This window comes from Equus caballus, chromosome 1 (genome assembly GCF_041296265.1).
Source record: "Equus caballus isolate H_3958 breed thoroughbred chromosome 1, TB-T2T, whole genome shotgun sequence".
Classification (NCBI taxonomy): domain Eukaryota; kingdom Metazoa; phylum Chordata; class Mammalia; order Perissodactyla; family Equidae; genus Equus; species Equus caballus.
In genome coordinates this window covers 151,881,678-151,896,880 of record NC_091684.1, presented here as the reverse complement: position 1 = coordinate 151,896,880, position 15,203 = coordinate 151,881,678, and the positions used below count along the sequence as shown (strand labels likewise).

Here is a 15,203-nt window from a genome sequence, read left to right as displayed (position 1 = left end):
TCCTGTGGCCAAATAGTTAAGTTCGCGCACTCCAATTTGGTGGCCCAGGGTTTCACTGGTTTGGATCCTGGGCACAGACATGGCACCACTCATCGAGCCATGCTGAGGTGGCATCCCACATGCCACAATGAGAAGGACCCACAACTAAAAATACACAACTATGTACTGGGGGGCTTTGGGAGAAAAAGGAAAAGTTAGAAAAAAAATTTTTTAATTAAAAAAAATGAATATATGTATAGAAAATTGGAAGGAAATATACCAAAACATGATCTGGACATAATGTGTTATTTTTTTCTCTATAATTTTCTGTTTTCGTCATTTTCTCATACATATATGTATGTGTAACTTTCACAATCACAAAATGAGTTATGTTTAGAGAATTTTCTGTGTAAGCACATTGGCTTTGACTTCTGCTGCTGTGGAGGTCCACCCTCAGGCCCCCGAGGGCTCAGGGGCACCATGGGTAGAATAGAGAGGATTGATCAACCTCCTCTCCTCCCTTCTTGGTGAGTGACAAACAATGACCAGTTACCTACTTTTCTGTTCTGGTCCCAACAGTGTGGTGACTACGAAGGTTGCCAGCCAAGGCCACTATTTCAAAGAAGAAAACAGAATGCATCACTCAATAGGATCTACTGATTTTCTTCTCAAAAGAGGGTTGGGGTAGGGTGGAAGGAGTTTACCTGCAAGAAATAATACAAAGTAATAATGGAATCTTTATAGACTAATTGCAAAGAAATGCTTGTTTGCAAATAGCAAAAAAAGGCCTGCCTTATTAGTGAGTTAGGTATGTGGCTGGTTGAACAACTGAATAAAAAGAGTGTGGATTCTAATTCATTGACTACTTTGAGGTGGTCATAGTCTAGATTCCTGTCTAGTAAGACCTAAACGATGTTACTCCAAAAAGCAAAATTAGGACAAAGACAAGGATACAGATTTCAGCTTAATAAGCGGAGGGAAATTCTCACCCTTAAGCCTACGGTAGAAGTGGCTGCCTCCTGAATTAGGGAGGAACTTGAATGATGGAAATCCAACTGTTTGGCTTTAGTGAAAAGGGGGTTCATTGCCTCATATAACTGAAAAGTCCAGGGCTGGGGGTGGTCTGGCTTCAGGTTTGTGAAGTCCACCAGTGGTGTGAGGAATCTATCCTTCCCCATCTCACAGCTCTGACTTTCCATATGTTAATTCATTCCAGACAAGCTGCTCCCTTATGGGGAACAAGATGGCTGGCATAGCCCCAATCTCACATCCTCACAGTACTCCTGGTGGGAAGAGAGCCTCTTTCTCCCATTGGTCCTAGCGTTGACTCTCATTGGCCTGGCTTGAATCCCGTGCTCCTCCTTGAAAGGAAGAAGACCCTGAGGAGCCAGGCCTGGGTTATTCAGCCTCCTCTTGAGCCAAATGTGCTGAGAATAGGAGAGGTCTGGGTTCTCCAGAGGAAAATCAAGATGTAGTTACTAGAAGGTGTTGAGTAGGCCAAAACCACAGCTGTCCATCATAGGCCCCAACCCTGGAGGTGTTCTAGCAGTGACCACAGAGAGATGGAAGGGACTTCTGCAGTTAACGGAGTAGGAGGCTGAACTTGGGGATCTCAAATAGCATGCCTTTCCATCCTGAAAGTCTGTGATTCCTAGAAATAAAATCCATGTCAAAGCATCTTATTAGCAGTGTTCATATTGTGGGATTGCTATTGTGATATTTCTGATGAGATTTAAACATTTTTAGTAGAAGTTTGATATCATCTTTCAAGAAATAAAATTTTATTTCTTTCCCTCCTCCCTCCAGAAAACTTGGATGAAACAATTGCTCTTCAGACCAAGAACAAGCTAGAAAAAAATGTCACTGACAATAAAAGCAAGCTTTTCCCAGGTATGATTTATTTTACTATTTTTCCAGCTTTTAGTGCAATAACCCTTTTGAGTGGTAAATAATGATCTTTAAGAAACATTGATAAAGAATTACAGAATTCAGAAAGTTTTAAAATCTGAAATCTAACCATGGGATTAAGCAACTGTCACCTTGGCTATTTTGTGGCCAGTCTCAGCACAGAAATCTGACCCCAAGAAGTATAGAAAAGAAATGTAAGTCTTTGCTGAAGATTCTTAGAAAGTGGCTGTTGGGAAAAGGAGAGGGCAATGTCACAAAACTGAGCAATCCGTCCTAAAATTCTCCTTTAGGTGTCTCTTTCTCTCCCCAGATCACGACATGTCCAGACTACTGTCCCTGGTCATCTGTCCACTCTCTCTGCCCCATCCGCTTACTCTTCCCTCCGGGGTCTTCTCTCTCCTCTGGGATAGTCTGTGCTCCTCTCTGGTGTGATTTTGCCCCTTCTCTCAGTTTCTTCACTTCTCCATCTCTCATTACCCTGCTCAGCACAGCAAACACCACGGAGCCCAGCTGTGCAAACGAGCCTCCTTCCAGGGGGATGGAGGAGCAAAGAGTCAAGGTCACAAGTTCCTAAACTTTAATGCTGTGTCCTGATCTCAGAAGTTATGTACATATATTTGAGGGCTGTATATTATGCAGCCCTTTAAAATGATGTTTTCAAGTAGTTTTTTAATAACCTGAAAATATCCTTCCATAATGATGACAACGACAAAAGAAAGGAACAAGAGTATACCACAACTATGAGAAAAATATGCATCAAAAAATATACATAGACCATAGCACTAGTAGTGAATGCTTTACATAATGAAAAAATAAGTGGTTTCTTTTTTTCTCCTTTCCTTTTTCTATAGTAGTAACCCATTTATTGAAAATAAAAAAGCCTATTGTTAGTCTGCTTGAGGTTCCCTATTTTATTGACAACAGGGATGCATTACCATTCTTTTTAAGGGGTTACCTTCATTAAGGTATATGATTTTTAAAATTTAATACAGGGGCCGGCCCCGTGGCCGAGTAGTTAAGTTCGTGCACTCCGCTTTGGCGGCCCAGGGTTTCACAAGTTCGAATCCTGGGTGCAGACATGACTGCTCATCAGGCCATGCTGAGGCGGTGTCCCACATGCTACAACTAGAAGGATCCACAACTAAAAAAGAAAAAAAATACACAACTATGTACTGGGGGGCTTTGGGAGAAAAAAGAAAAATAAAATAAAATTTTTTTTTAATCTTTAAAAAAAAGATTTAATATAAGATTGCTAGAAATCTAGTTATTTTTAAGTGAGAAGTGAGCAAGGTTATGCCTTCTTGACAGCAAAGGTCCAGTTCTCTTCTCCCCATTGGTAGGACCAGGGGTAAGGGAGCATGGAGAAGGAGGCAGAGGAGAGAAGTCCTGTCGGAGCCCCAAATCCTCCGTGCCACTCTGAGTGACAGTGTCTTCTTCAAAGACACAATGTCAAGGAGACATTGGGCAACTACAGAGTTATTTTCACTTGGAATCAAGACTCAAATTTACTTTTGGACCTGACACATCCCACCTGATTGCCTACGTTGATTAAGGAAAGGAAAATAATCTACTCTCTGATGACACGATATGGCAGAAGGGAAAGAACACTAAGCCAGAGCCCAGGAAGCTGGGGGTTGACCCAGCTCTTCTGCTAATTCAGTGGGTGACCTTAGGCCTCTCTCCTCTCTGGGCCTCAGTTTCCTTTTCTGTGAAATGGGGGGAAGGAGCTGGACTAGATAATCACTCAGATCCCTTTTAGCTCAAAAAATGATCTGACCTCAAACTGTATCTTTTCCATAAAGTTTATTTCTACATTAGGAGTTAATTAATAGATAGGAAATAGGATTATAACAACAGTGCATAATCTGATTACAGTGCCATCAGAAAAGAGTCATGAAGAAACAGATAGTACCAAGGAAGAAGCAGCTAAGATGGAAAAGGAATATGGAACCTTGAAGGATACAACAAAAAATGATAACTCCAACCCAAGAGGAAAGACAGATGAGCCAAAAGGTATGGAATTGACAGCTGTAGGTTGGCAATGAAATTGGGGAAGCAAAAACTTTCACCACACCAGGAAGCGTGATTCAAAAGGCAAACCCCACCATCTCTGAGAAATTAGCACCATCTGTATAGAAAAGATTCAGCATGTGGTACCTTTATTTGAATAGCAATCTTTTTTTAATGGTCTTGAGTCTTTTGGGATGGCAAGTTGGTTTCATGTTTTGATGGTCCTTAGTGTTCAATGGGTTTTTCTGCTTGGGGAAGAATACTCTTGACTGTTTGGATATTGTTTAAGGTCCAAATTTTGATCTTATGAATTTATTAAGCAATATTTCTTTAAACATAATCAACACTAATCTACATACTCACATACTACTTATTCAACAAAGTCATCTACATGTACGGATTTAAAGGAAATTTCCTTAATTACTTATAGTGATTGCAACCTGACAAACACTTCTAAGGACTTGATTAAAAATCACAAATCCAATATATCAAATCTCTTCAAATAACCTACAAGCCTTAAAGATCAAAAAAGCATACATTAAAGTAGCCCAATAATTACCAAACTAACGTATTTATCCTTATTCTCACACATTCCTGGGGTCCAATTTTTGCTCTGCCTTAGTAAGTCTAAATGATATAAAATTTACATCTTCCTAAGATTTCAGAAACTTTATCATACCCTCCAAGAAAAAGACTCCATGAGGCTGCAAGTTCCAAGTTGTTAACCCTCTGATTTGAGGTCAGGATGTGGGATCTGGTCGCATAATCCAGGGCTTCAAGCCCTTTTCATTACAAAGTGTGCTAGTGACATCACGGAAAATTTACCTCTCTCCTCAGATAGATATTCTTTTTCTGAAACTCAGTGTCTTTACCAGAAGTTGTGAACAGGTGGCTTAAACCTACCTTATCTTTCTGTCCTTAGGATGCTTTGATATAACTGGAACCTTACTTATGTCTTATCAGTGACTCATCTGTAGAGTCTTCTAGAGAATTTTTCCCTGGCAGCCGAGGGAGTGAGTCATTGCTCTCTTGGGACAGGGGAGTGGAGACTGACATTCTGCTAATTCATCACCTGAAAACACACCCTTGGGCTCTCTTTTCATTGTTTATTATGTATACTCATTAGTGGCTGATGGGCTTTGCTTATTTCTTGCTGTAATATGATATGAGACCACAAAGGCTGACCAAGTTCATGGGATAGCTCTTAATTTTCAAGAGACTGCTTGGCCCACATACAGGTTCCTAATTTCTCCTGCCCATGCAGATAGAAACAGGTTCACATTTATACTTAATAACAGACCCATGCTTAACAGCGTCTGTGCATTAAGTAGAAAAGAACAGACTAGCTATGTACTTAATAACTTAGCAATAAAATTGCAAACTATCTCCATTTTATATTATTACTATATTAACACTTTATATGTATTAACTTTTTCCAGTTACGTCAGCTGTTCCAGTTGACTATGATTTTATGCCTCAATTGGTACAGCCCAGGCAGTAGGAGCCCCCCTAAGTTTCTCCTTTGTCCTTTCAGTACTGCGCCCAGTGGTTTCTAAAGCATCTTTGCTCTCTGGCAACACCAGGATATTCTAGACCCCCTCTGAATTCTTCTGTCCCAAGACTTGAAATCAATTCCCCTTCAAAGAGTTCTGAAGAAGAGTTTTTGTAGAAAATACAGAAAATTGAACCTGGGTTACATGAGTTCAAATGAGTGGTAATGTTGGTCAAAAGTACTGCTTCTATTTCAGTTATTGGGACTTTTTTGAGGCAGAGCTGAAAAAGAAATTTTTCTTAATATATCAAGTTTATGTTGATTTTTCCTATCTTATGAAGTTTTGTATTTTTGTACACTTTTCTCTAGTATTCATTTCATAGACCGTCACAGTTTTCTCCTACACTGACACAGCTGACATAACTCTGGTTGTTTGGTGGTGGCCTATGTTGAGAAAGGTTATGATCTTGCATCTGGACTCAGGAGGAAAGAATGTTGGGATGATTAATTAACAGTGTTTGTCATGGACAGGGAAAGTGGAAACGGTGACGTGCCTGCCTTGTTGGCCGACCGGTCATGCTGCGTTGATACTTCCACTCAACCCTAGGCTCACTTTGGATGAGTGGTAAACTTTTAAAAAATATGTATGTTTTTTAATTGTGGTAAAATACATATAACATAAAATTTACCATCTTTTTTTTTTAAGATTGGCACCTGAGCTAACATCTGTTGCCAATCTTTTTTTTTCTTTTTTTTTTTTGGAGGAAGATTAGCCCTGAGCTAACGTCTGCTGCCAATCCTCCTCCTTTTGTTGAGGAAGACTGGCCCTGAGCTAACATCCGTGCCCATCTTCCTCTACTTTATATGTGGGACGCCTACCACAGCATGGCATGCCAAGTAGTGCCATGTCTGCACCCGGGATCCGAACCAGCGAACCCCGGCCAGAGAAGCAAAACATGCGCATTTGACTATTGCGCCACCCGGCCGGCTCCTAAAATTTACCATCTTAACCACGTTTAAGTGTACAGTTCAGTGGCATTAAGTACATTTGTATTATTGCGCTACCATCACCGCCATCCATTTCCAGAACTCTTTTCATCTTGCAAAACTGAAACTCCGTATTCATTAAAAGTAACTTCCCATTCCCCCTCTCCCCCCAGGCCCTGGCAACCACCATGCTACTTTCTGTCTCGATGAATCTGACTACTCTAGGTACCTAATTTAAGTGGAATGACACTGTATTTATCCTTTTGCAAATGGCTTATCTCACTTAGCATAATGTCCTCAGAGTTCATCCATGTTGTAGCAAGTGTCAGAAGGTCCTTCCTCTTTAAGGCTGAATAATATTCCATTGAATGTGTATACCACATTTTGTTTATCCATCCACTTGTCTACAGACACTCGGGTTGCTTCCACTTTTTGGCTGTTGTGAATAATGCTGCTCTGAACATAGGTGTACAAATATCTCGAGACCCTGCATTCACTTTTGTGGGGACTATTCCCCGAAGTGGAATTGCTAGATCATATCATAGTTCTATTTTTGAGGAACCACGGCACTGTTTTCCACAGCAGCTACACCCTTTTACATTCCCACCAACAAGTGCAAGAGTCCCGATTTCTCCACATCCTCACCAACACTTCTTATTTTCTGCATTTTTTTTGATGGTAGCCATCCTAATGGATGTCAAGTGGAGGATGAATGGTAAACTTTGGAAAGCTAGCTAACCAGGAAAAGACTGGTCCCGTGGCCTGAGATAGAGAGCCAGGAACTGGGCACCACAAGGCACTTCAGCTCACCCCAACCGCAACCCAGCATGGCCGCATCATCTCTTCTGAGTGTGACCCATGTGTAATGATTCTATTTTCCTAGAGCACAGCAAGCCGTCATCCAGGCCCTCCGATTTGCTAAGGCAGCGTGCTCAGTGCTTGAGACAACACCTTATACGGCTGTGCAAGCATTCCTAGGAATGGGTGCTGACGGGTCTCTGCTTGTTTTAGGAAAACAAGATGTAAAAAAGGAACATGAAGGAGTCGATTCTTGGTAGCCACTATTGCCTATTTAGGACGTGAGTGTTTGGAGACTAATGTTGAGGTCAGATTTCTTTTCTCATTAGGATTTCCATCAGATAATAATGGGGAGAGAAAAGAGTAAAACTCCGTCCATTTGGTGTTACTCTTTGTGATGGGTTTACTGAAACATTTGGAAGAGGGTAGGGATTTGGGGCTAAAGTTAGTTCCCCTCCCTTCATTAGTTACAGATTTAATTTATTCATGCTTCCCCCGGTCCCCCATTACTCTGGGATAAGGAAAACTGATTCTACCACAGTTTAGAAAACACCAAACTAAGCTTAAGTCAAGGGCCAAAATTTCTTGGAAAAAATGTAATTAATCCCCAAAAGGACATATTATGACATATCGCTTTGTATTCACAGTTGCCTTATTTGCACTTTTTTCCAAGGCTATTCTGCTTCTCTGTTATAAAACCCAATAAGAAAACACCTGTTGTCTCTGGGCAGAAAAATAAAAGCATCCATGTGGGTGAAGGCCGGGTTGACTGAGTTTCCTGAGACATTCAGTCAACAATAAGTAAACATTTATTCCGATGGCCTGCCTGGCACTGTGCCCAAGAAGTGGAGCTACAGAAGGAACCTAAGAACCAGTGCCCGCCTCTGAGGACTCGGGGAAGCTTTGAAATGAGAATAGTTCTTCCCACAAGTAGGCAAGTGTAACACAAGCCACATACGTGCGTGCATATCTGTCTTATTGATGAGTCAGGAGGGTGTAGGACAGGCTCCCTGTGGAAAGAAAGCTGGAGGCATCACAGAGCAGAGCAAGGGATGAGGTAATGGCCCAGCCAGAACCACTTAAGGAAATAATTATGAGCAGGATGCATTGGCAGGAGTATCTGCAGAGAGTCTGTTTTGGTCTTGCAATGTGAGGTGATGGCCCCATCTAACGACAGCAAATACTTATTAACCATGCCAAGCATGTGCTGGGGCCTGTGAGGGACAGGGATAATAATAACAATAACAATGATACCCTACATTTATATCACTCTTCAAATTACAAAGCCTGTTTACATGCATCTCATTTCAGGTTTAAAGTAAAAAAATCTAATTTAAATACCAATGATGAAAAATGAATTGGAATATAGTTTACTTAGACTATTTAAACTCTTGCTTTCTAGCGGGACTCATTAAGAATAATATTTTATTTACTTCTTTTTTAAATTTTTTTAAAGATTTTATTTTTCCTTTTTCACTCCAAAACCCCCCGGTACATAGTTGCATATTTTTAGTTGTGGGTCCTTCTAGTGGTGGCATGTGGGATGCCGCCTCAGCATGGCTTGATGAGTTGTGCCATGTCCCCGCCCAGGATTCAAACCAGCAAAACCCTGGGCCGCCAAAGTGGAGCACACGAACTTAACCACTCTGCCATGGGGCCGGCCCCTAAGAATAATATTTTAAAATATTGATTTCTAATTGGTGCAGTCATTTGAATGATTTGATAATTATTCCTAAATTTAGGGATATGCCAATGAAATTGAATTTATTCTGATGTCAACCATATCCACAAAGTTGTTTAATTTTTCAAGTAAATTGCTCTCTGGAAACAAAGTGCTTGAAAACTTTATTCCATGATCTAAGTGTGGCTCTTTTTGCCAGTTCGATGTTTACTCATTCACTTCTGCTCTATGAGTCACTGAAAATCTTTTTTTAAAGTCATCCAAAGGATGAGATAAGCATTATAACACCCATAAACTTATTTCAATGCCGTTATTTGTCAAGTTTATGGCTAGATCATGGAATTAGGTTGAAAAGATGATCTCTAAGATCTTCCACCTAAATGTCCTCTCCTTCCCATAGGATATCCTTCCCATAGCTTCTTTATAGAAGCCAGAAGAGAAGGTAGCCTATAATTAATAAATTGATAATAAATTGACTAACTTATATGGATGCTCTTATTTTTAAAGCAACATAAGAGAAGAAAATTCATGCCTTTATTCAAGCCCTAAGGCATTCTGCTAGAAATGTCCAAAAATAGTGAGTCCAGTCTTCTGCCTTGCGAGTCAGCAAGTGTGCCAAGAGCTAAGCACAGACCAGAGACCTTCCACCAACACAGGTTCTCCAAGGACAGCAAAGGAGAATTTCTTCCCGTACACAGAAACCAGGAACCTTCATTTTAGAATTCACCCCTCAATTAGCAAATAAGTAAACCAAGGCTCAGGAGATGAAGTGACGCATCCAAGATCTCATAGCCAAAGAGTGGCAGAGCGAGGACTTGGACTTATGTCTCTTGACTGCCATTCAGTGCTCATCCCTCTAGTCCATGCCGTATCATATGTGCAGGTAAAATGTCATCGTTTTGCAGGAATTCTTTAATTGAATGGTTGTGGGGCCCATGTTGGCATCCATGAGAGCTGAAGTGGTATCAGTTGCTCTGTTTTGTGCAGTTCAAAACTGTAATCAGGGGCCAGCCCCGTGGTCGAGTGGTTAAGTTCACGCGCTCCACTTTGGTGGCCCAGGGTTTCACCCGTTTGGATCCAGGGCACAGACATGGCACTGCTCATCAGGCCATGCTGAGGCTGCGTTCCACATGCCACAACTAGAAGGACTCACAACTAAAAATACACAACTAGGTACTGGGGAGCTTTGGGGAGAAAAAGAAAAAAAATTAAAAATCTTAAAAAAAAAACTAATCATATAATCTTTACAGAATTTTAAGCATTATATCAAACAATTTTTATAAAAACTCTTTTAAGAGGTCCAGAATCTTTAGTATATCCAGCATTCAATAGGTTAACTCTACTGATTTCTATAGTGTTTTTAAGGGGTTGGGGGCAAGGATCAGGATAGTTATCAGGGTCGGGACAAATTCCTGTATGAAAAAGGACATTCCTCTTGCAATGCTGAAAACCAGAACAGCCAGAAAAGCAGGGCTGCGTCTGCCTCTGGCCCTCTGCCCATCTGCTTCAGCATATGTTTTAAGGCTTGTGCTATGTTACCTCAGCCATGAGCTATTTTTTTCCAAAGGAAGCTAAAATAAATTTGAAAAAAATAGGCCAGCTTTCCAAAGTGGCCTCTCCTGGGCTTTCGGTGCACACTGTGTAAATAAAAGATTTGCTTCACAGCTCCCGAGAAGAGAAAATGTAAATAGGAACCAGCTGCGTCTCTCCAAGAGCGGAGGGACACCTGATTTTATTCATTCCGGTCGTTACCAGAAAGTGTGTGGAGCCCCCGATACCGGCGGCAGTGGTTCCCAAACTTTGCCCAGCGTTGGAATCACCTCAGGATTGTTAACAAATACTGATGCTTTCTCCCTACCTCCAGATATTCTGATTTAATTGGCATAAAGAGTAACCCGGGCATCAAGATATTTTAAAGCTCCCCTAAGTGATTCTAACACTCAGCCAAGTTTGAGAACCACTGCCTTTTTGGCCAGTTTGGTAAGAACCAACAGAGACTAAACAACTCTTGTCTAAAAGGTGAATTCTACCCAGCTCCACTGTCAGAATCTCCAGACTCATTCTCATTCAAGAGCAGGCTCTGACCCTTACTCAGCTGTGCCCCCTTGGGTACATCACTTAACCTCTCTGAGCCTTAGTTCCCTCATGAGCAGAATGGGAATAATAGTGCTTATTTCACAGAGCTCTGTGAAGATTAAATGACATATGGATATAGTATGTCTAGCACATTTGTAGGTGCTTTCAATTGTTTCTGATATAACATTTCAATTCAGAATCCACTAAATTTCAAGTCTTTCAAATAAACAATTTCTTCGTAAAAAGAAAAGAAGGAAATCTATACCATTTATACTTTCAAAAATTGTCATTTCTCTTGTTTCTACTCCATGCTCACTGAGCAATCTTCTGATTACGATTGGCTTCTATATACGAAGGCTTCGTCCATTCACTCATTCGGCAAATATTTCCTGAGAGCCTGCTATGTGTCAGGCTTTTTTCTAGGCATGGGAGTACATCAGAAAACAAGAAATATTTCTAAGGGAGGGAGACAAACAATAAACTTAAATAAATTATATGATATGGCAGAAAGTTGTAACCACTATGGGTAAAAATAAAGCAGAAAAGGTGGGTGGGGGGGATGGGGGGGTCTATTTTAAATGAGAGAAACTGTCCTAATCATAGATGTTATGATCCACAAGATAGTAGTCTTTTAATGGATTGCAGTCTAATTTTCTTTAAGCTGCAGTAAACCCGTTCTCTATTATGGGTTGATATGTCAAGATAGTGAATAAAATTACTTTTAATGCACTTCATACTTTTTAAATTCAAACACTATTTTTATTATGGGTAATTGATTCCTGAGCAAAAAGCAACCTAACAAGATGATGCTGAGTCCCCTGTTTCAAATTGTCTTAGGTTGGGTTCCCTCCAAAGCAGATCCTGAGAGAAGGATTTGAGGTTGAGTAGTTTAACTGGGAGGTGACCCCAGGAAGCACCCTAACGGAATAGGTCCATGAGGCCTGGAAGGGAAAGAAGCTAATACGAAGTGGGTTAATGAGCCGGCTTCAGCTGTGGGCAACTGGGGCTCCGTCCCACCGAGGACCTCTGGGAAACTGTGTGGAAGATGTTTAAGGAAGTGAGGTGTTGACCTACCAATTTTGCCCATCATTGGTTGAGCGCTTCTCTATGAGCATATCAGGAACAGGGAAGCATGAGGGTGGGGGATCAGCAATGTCTGCTACACTAGAGCAAAACTTCTTATTTATTTTTTACTCTCCTAATTCAGAATTTTTAATACAGTATGTAAACAGAGACTAACTCTGGTTTTCCTTTTCTCAAATAAGCTGTCCACATTATGATATCATATCATGGATAAGATTGTGGGAAGAATGCTTAAACTTATTTAAAGAACAAAACTATCTTCACACATTCTCAAAAGTTTCAGAAGCCCTGATTCCCTAATGTGCTAGTGACAAATTATTATCTATTCGTTAAAGCAAGCCCTGAGACACACTAATTTGATTTAAACCCTTCAAAAATATGATGTTGCATTCTTTAGAAATAGTCTACACTAAGATTTCTTCCCTTGTGCAAAAACCCTTTTCTAACTGAATTAATTTGAAATAGAGAATGCTGTTTTTATGTTACCAAATCCAGTTGGCCTTCTCAGCAAACGGGCAACAGACGATGCTCTCTCTATACTCGTTGTGCCGTAGTGTTATTTCAGCCAGGGTGACATGGGTGTTTCACATGCTCTAACATTCTTAAAAACAAAGCACTGAAATCAGACTGTTTTTACACAGGTGATTGAAGTGAGTAGGGGCTGAAATTAGTGGATCTCTTCTCTTCTCCACCCAGCCGTTTTTGCACAGGAGCTTCTCTGCGCTTCTTTGGGACCAGATAACATGGAACCCCAGTGGTGAGGCAAGAGTGAGCTTATGATATCAGGAAGAAAGATGCTCAGGAAGTCACTTAGATAAATGCAAGGGTGGAAATTGGGACATCAGCAAAGCTTAAGGCAATGTTGTTGTTCATGGACTGTAGTCAGGTGTACCCAGATTCAAGCCCGGGTCTACTTACTAGCCACATGATCTTTGGCATATTACTTTGTCTCTGTATGCTTCAGTTTCTTCACCTGTAAAACGGGGGTGAAAGAGGACTGCCTCGAAAGGTTGTTGTGAAGAGTAAGAGAGGTCATGCAGTTGTGGGTACAACAGTTTTGGTTTCCCATTCTTCCGTTTTCAGTGTCGGTCTTTCTCAAGTTGGGTTTCCAGCCCACTGTATCAGATCGCTTAGGCCATCGGAGTCTAAATAGAATGAAACCCCAGAACCTACATCTTCTAACAAGCTCTTGGGCAATCCCATGTGCACTGACCTCGAACCCCAAGGTGAGGGAGAGCAGGGCAGTGTCAGGGAAAAGTGTGAGGTTAGGTGTGCCTGGCAAGGGAACACACCCTCCTCCCTGCTGATATTTTCATAATCTGCTTCGTACCAGTTTAGAGAAATCTTGTCTCAAATTCAAGCCTCAGTTTACTTGCTTCTAATATGGTAATAAAGATAGATATTCCCCTCCAAAAAAAAAAAAAAAAAAGAGGTCATGCATTTTGGAGCACAAAGCACAGCCCTGGCACACAATAAGCACACAGGACAGGCAGCTCAGCCAAGAGGTCTGGGCAGTAGACTAGAGGTGACAGGGCTCAGTATGGTGGTCACCACACTGAGCTTTGGCAGCCACTGCGTCTGCAGAGGCCCTGGACTTTGAAGGCCTCTCTTCTTAGGCCATCAAGTACCCTCCAGATCCCCTGGTCTCTTAGTGCAGACACTGGGCACTAGGGACCTCACCTGGTTAAGGGGATGGTTGATTTCTCTGAGACAGAACAAGGCTACATCAGTGTCATGTCTGAAGACAGGTCTTGTCTTTCAGATAGTGCAGGAAGCAGAAACTTGGCAAGACTAGAGTCCGAATTCCACCTCTGTTATTTCCTGTGTGGCCTCCACCATGTCACTTTGCCTCTCTGAGCCTTAGCTTCCTCATCTCTAAGTTGATGATAATACCCACTTGCAGACAACAATGTATGTAAAGGGTATCACAGAGCAGGTGCTTCAGTGACACATGGCATCCTCTGGCCACACTTGAGGCCCATCGGAGAGTGTTTACATCCAGGGGAGTTTTACTAGCCCAAGTTCTAAGGTTCGCCATGCAAACCTTGAAATGAGGCCCAGATCACCTCCTCGCTTGAGTTCTTACACACTCCCTACCAGACTGGGCAGAAGACTTACACGAAACCACATTTTGGGACTGACTTAAAATCGCTTATTTGGTAATTGGGTCTTTTAAGTATCTGCCATTCTGATTCAGTTCTTGACCTGACAATGCTCCTCAGTTTGGAAGAACCACCGCTAACCAGAAATGAGCCAGTGTAAGGATTGGAGGTACCCACCTACCACCCCTAACCAGAAATGACCCAGTGTAAGGATTGGAGGTACCCACCTACCACCCTAACCAGAAATGACAGTGTAAGGATTGGAGGTGCCCACCTACCACCCTAACCAGAAATGACCCAGTGTAAGAACTGTAGGTACCCACCTACCACCCATAACCAGAAATGAGCGAGTGTAAGGATTGTAGGTACCCACCTACCACCCTAACCAGAAATGACAGTGTAAGGATTGTAGGTACCCACCTATCCAGTGAACTGAATCCAAACTGTTCTCCGCCAGGACATCAAACTGTAGTTATTTGTGTGTGGGGATAATGGCTCCTTGACACCTACCAGCCTGGTCCTGTAGCCTGGAGTCTTATCCCCACCCACCCTCCCCACAAATATGCACACCACCTCCTTAGGGACACCACCTTGCAAGTGCTCGGTAAGTCCAATATTTGTTTATGGTTTCAAACTTAAGTGCAGTCTTTAAAAAGAGACTCAGTGATATTTTTATGAGTGTTTAATATGGGTTTCTTGACTTTTCCAGGGAAAACAGAAGCCTATTTGGAAGCCATCAGAAAAAATATCGAATGGTTGAAGAAACACGACAAAAAAGGAAATAAAGAAGGTAAGGATTTAGTGTGATTATAAATTACAGACTTCACCCATTTGTTAGTGGCTCTTGTTAAAGATTCCCACAGTCAAGTTGGGCTGAAGTCTCCTCTCAGAGCCCAAAAGACTCCAGGCAACTGTCAGATGCAGAAGGGAACAGAACCTCCATTTCTCTTATTTTTCACCTCAGCCTTTCAAGCAAAGGCATTGTCTTTTCTTTCCTAGTTTATTATGAAAACGTCAAGCAAAAGTAGAGAGAATAGTATAACGAATCCCCATGTATCCATCACCCACCTTCAATAATTATTAACAC

General features: G+C 41.5%; 1 protein-coding gene across 3 annotated transcripts in view; it reads left to right on the top strand.

Moving 5' to 3' along the window:
* SCG3 (secretogranin III) overlaps window positions 1-15,203 on the top strand; it is a 37,554-nt gene that overhangs the window by 17,149 nt on the left and 5,202 nt on the right. For all 3 annotated transcript variants that reach the window (XM_001501619.6, XM_070236487.1, XM_023617451.2), the window contains 3 exons: window positions 1,786-1,869; window positions 3,763-3,900; window positions 14,826-14,906. In XM_001501619.6, the coding sequence (XP_001501669.1) occupies window positions 1,786-1,869; window positions 3,763-3,900; window positions 14,826-14,906 (303 nt within the window). The remainder of the gene's footprint in view (window positions 1-1,785; window positions 1,870-3,762; window positions 3,901-14,825; window positions 14,907-15,203) is intronic.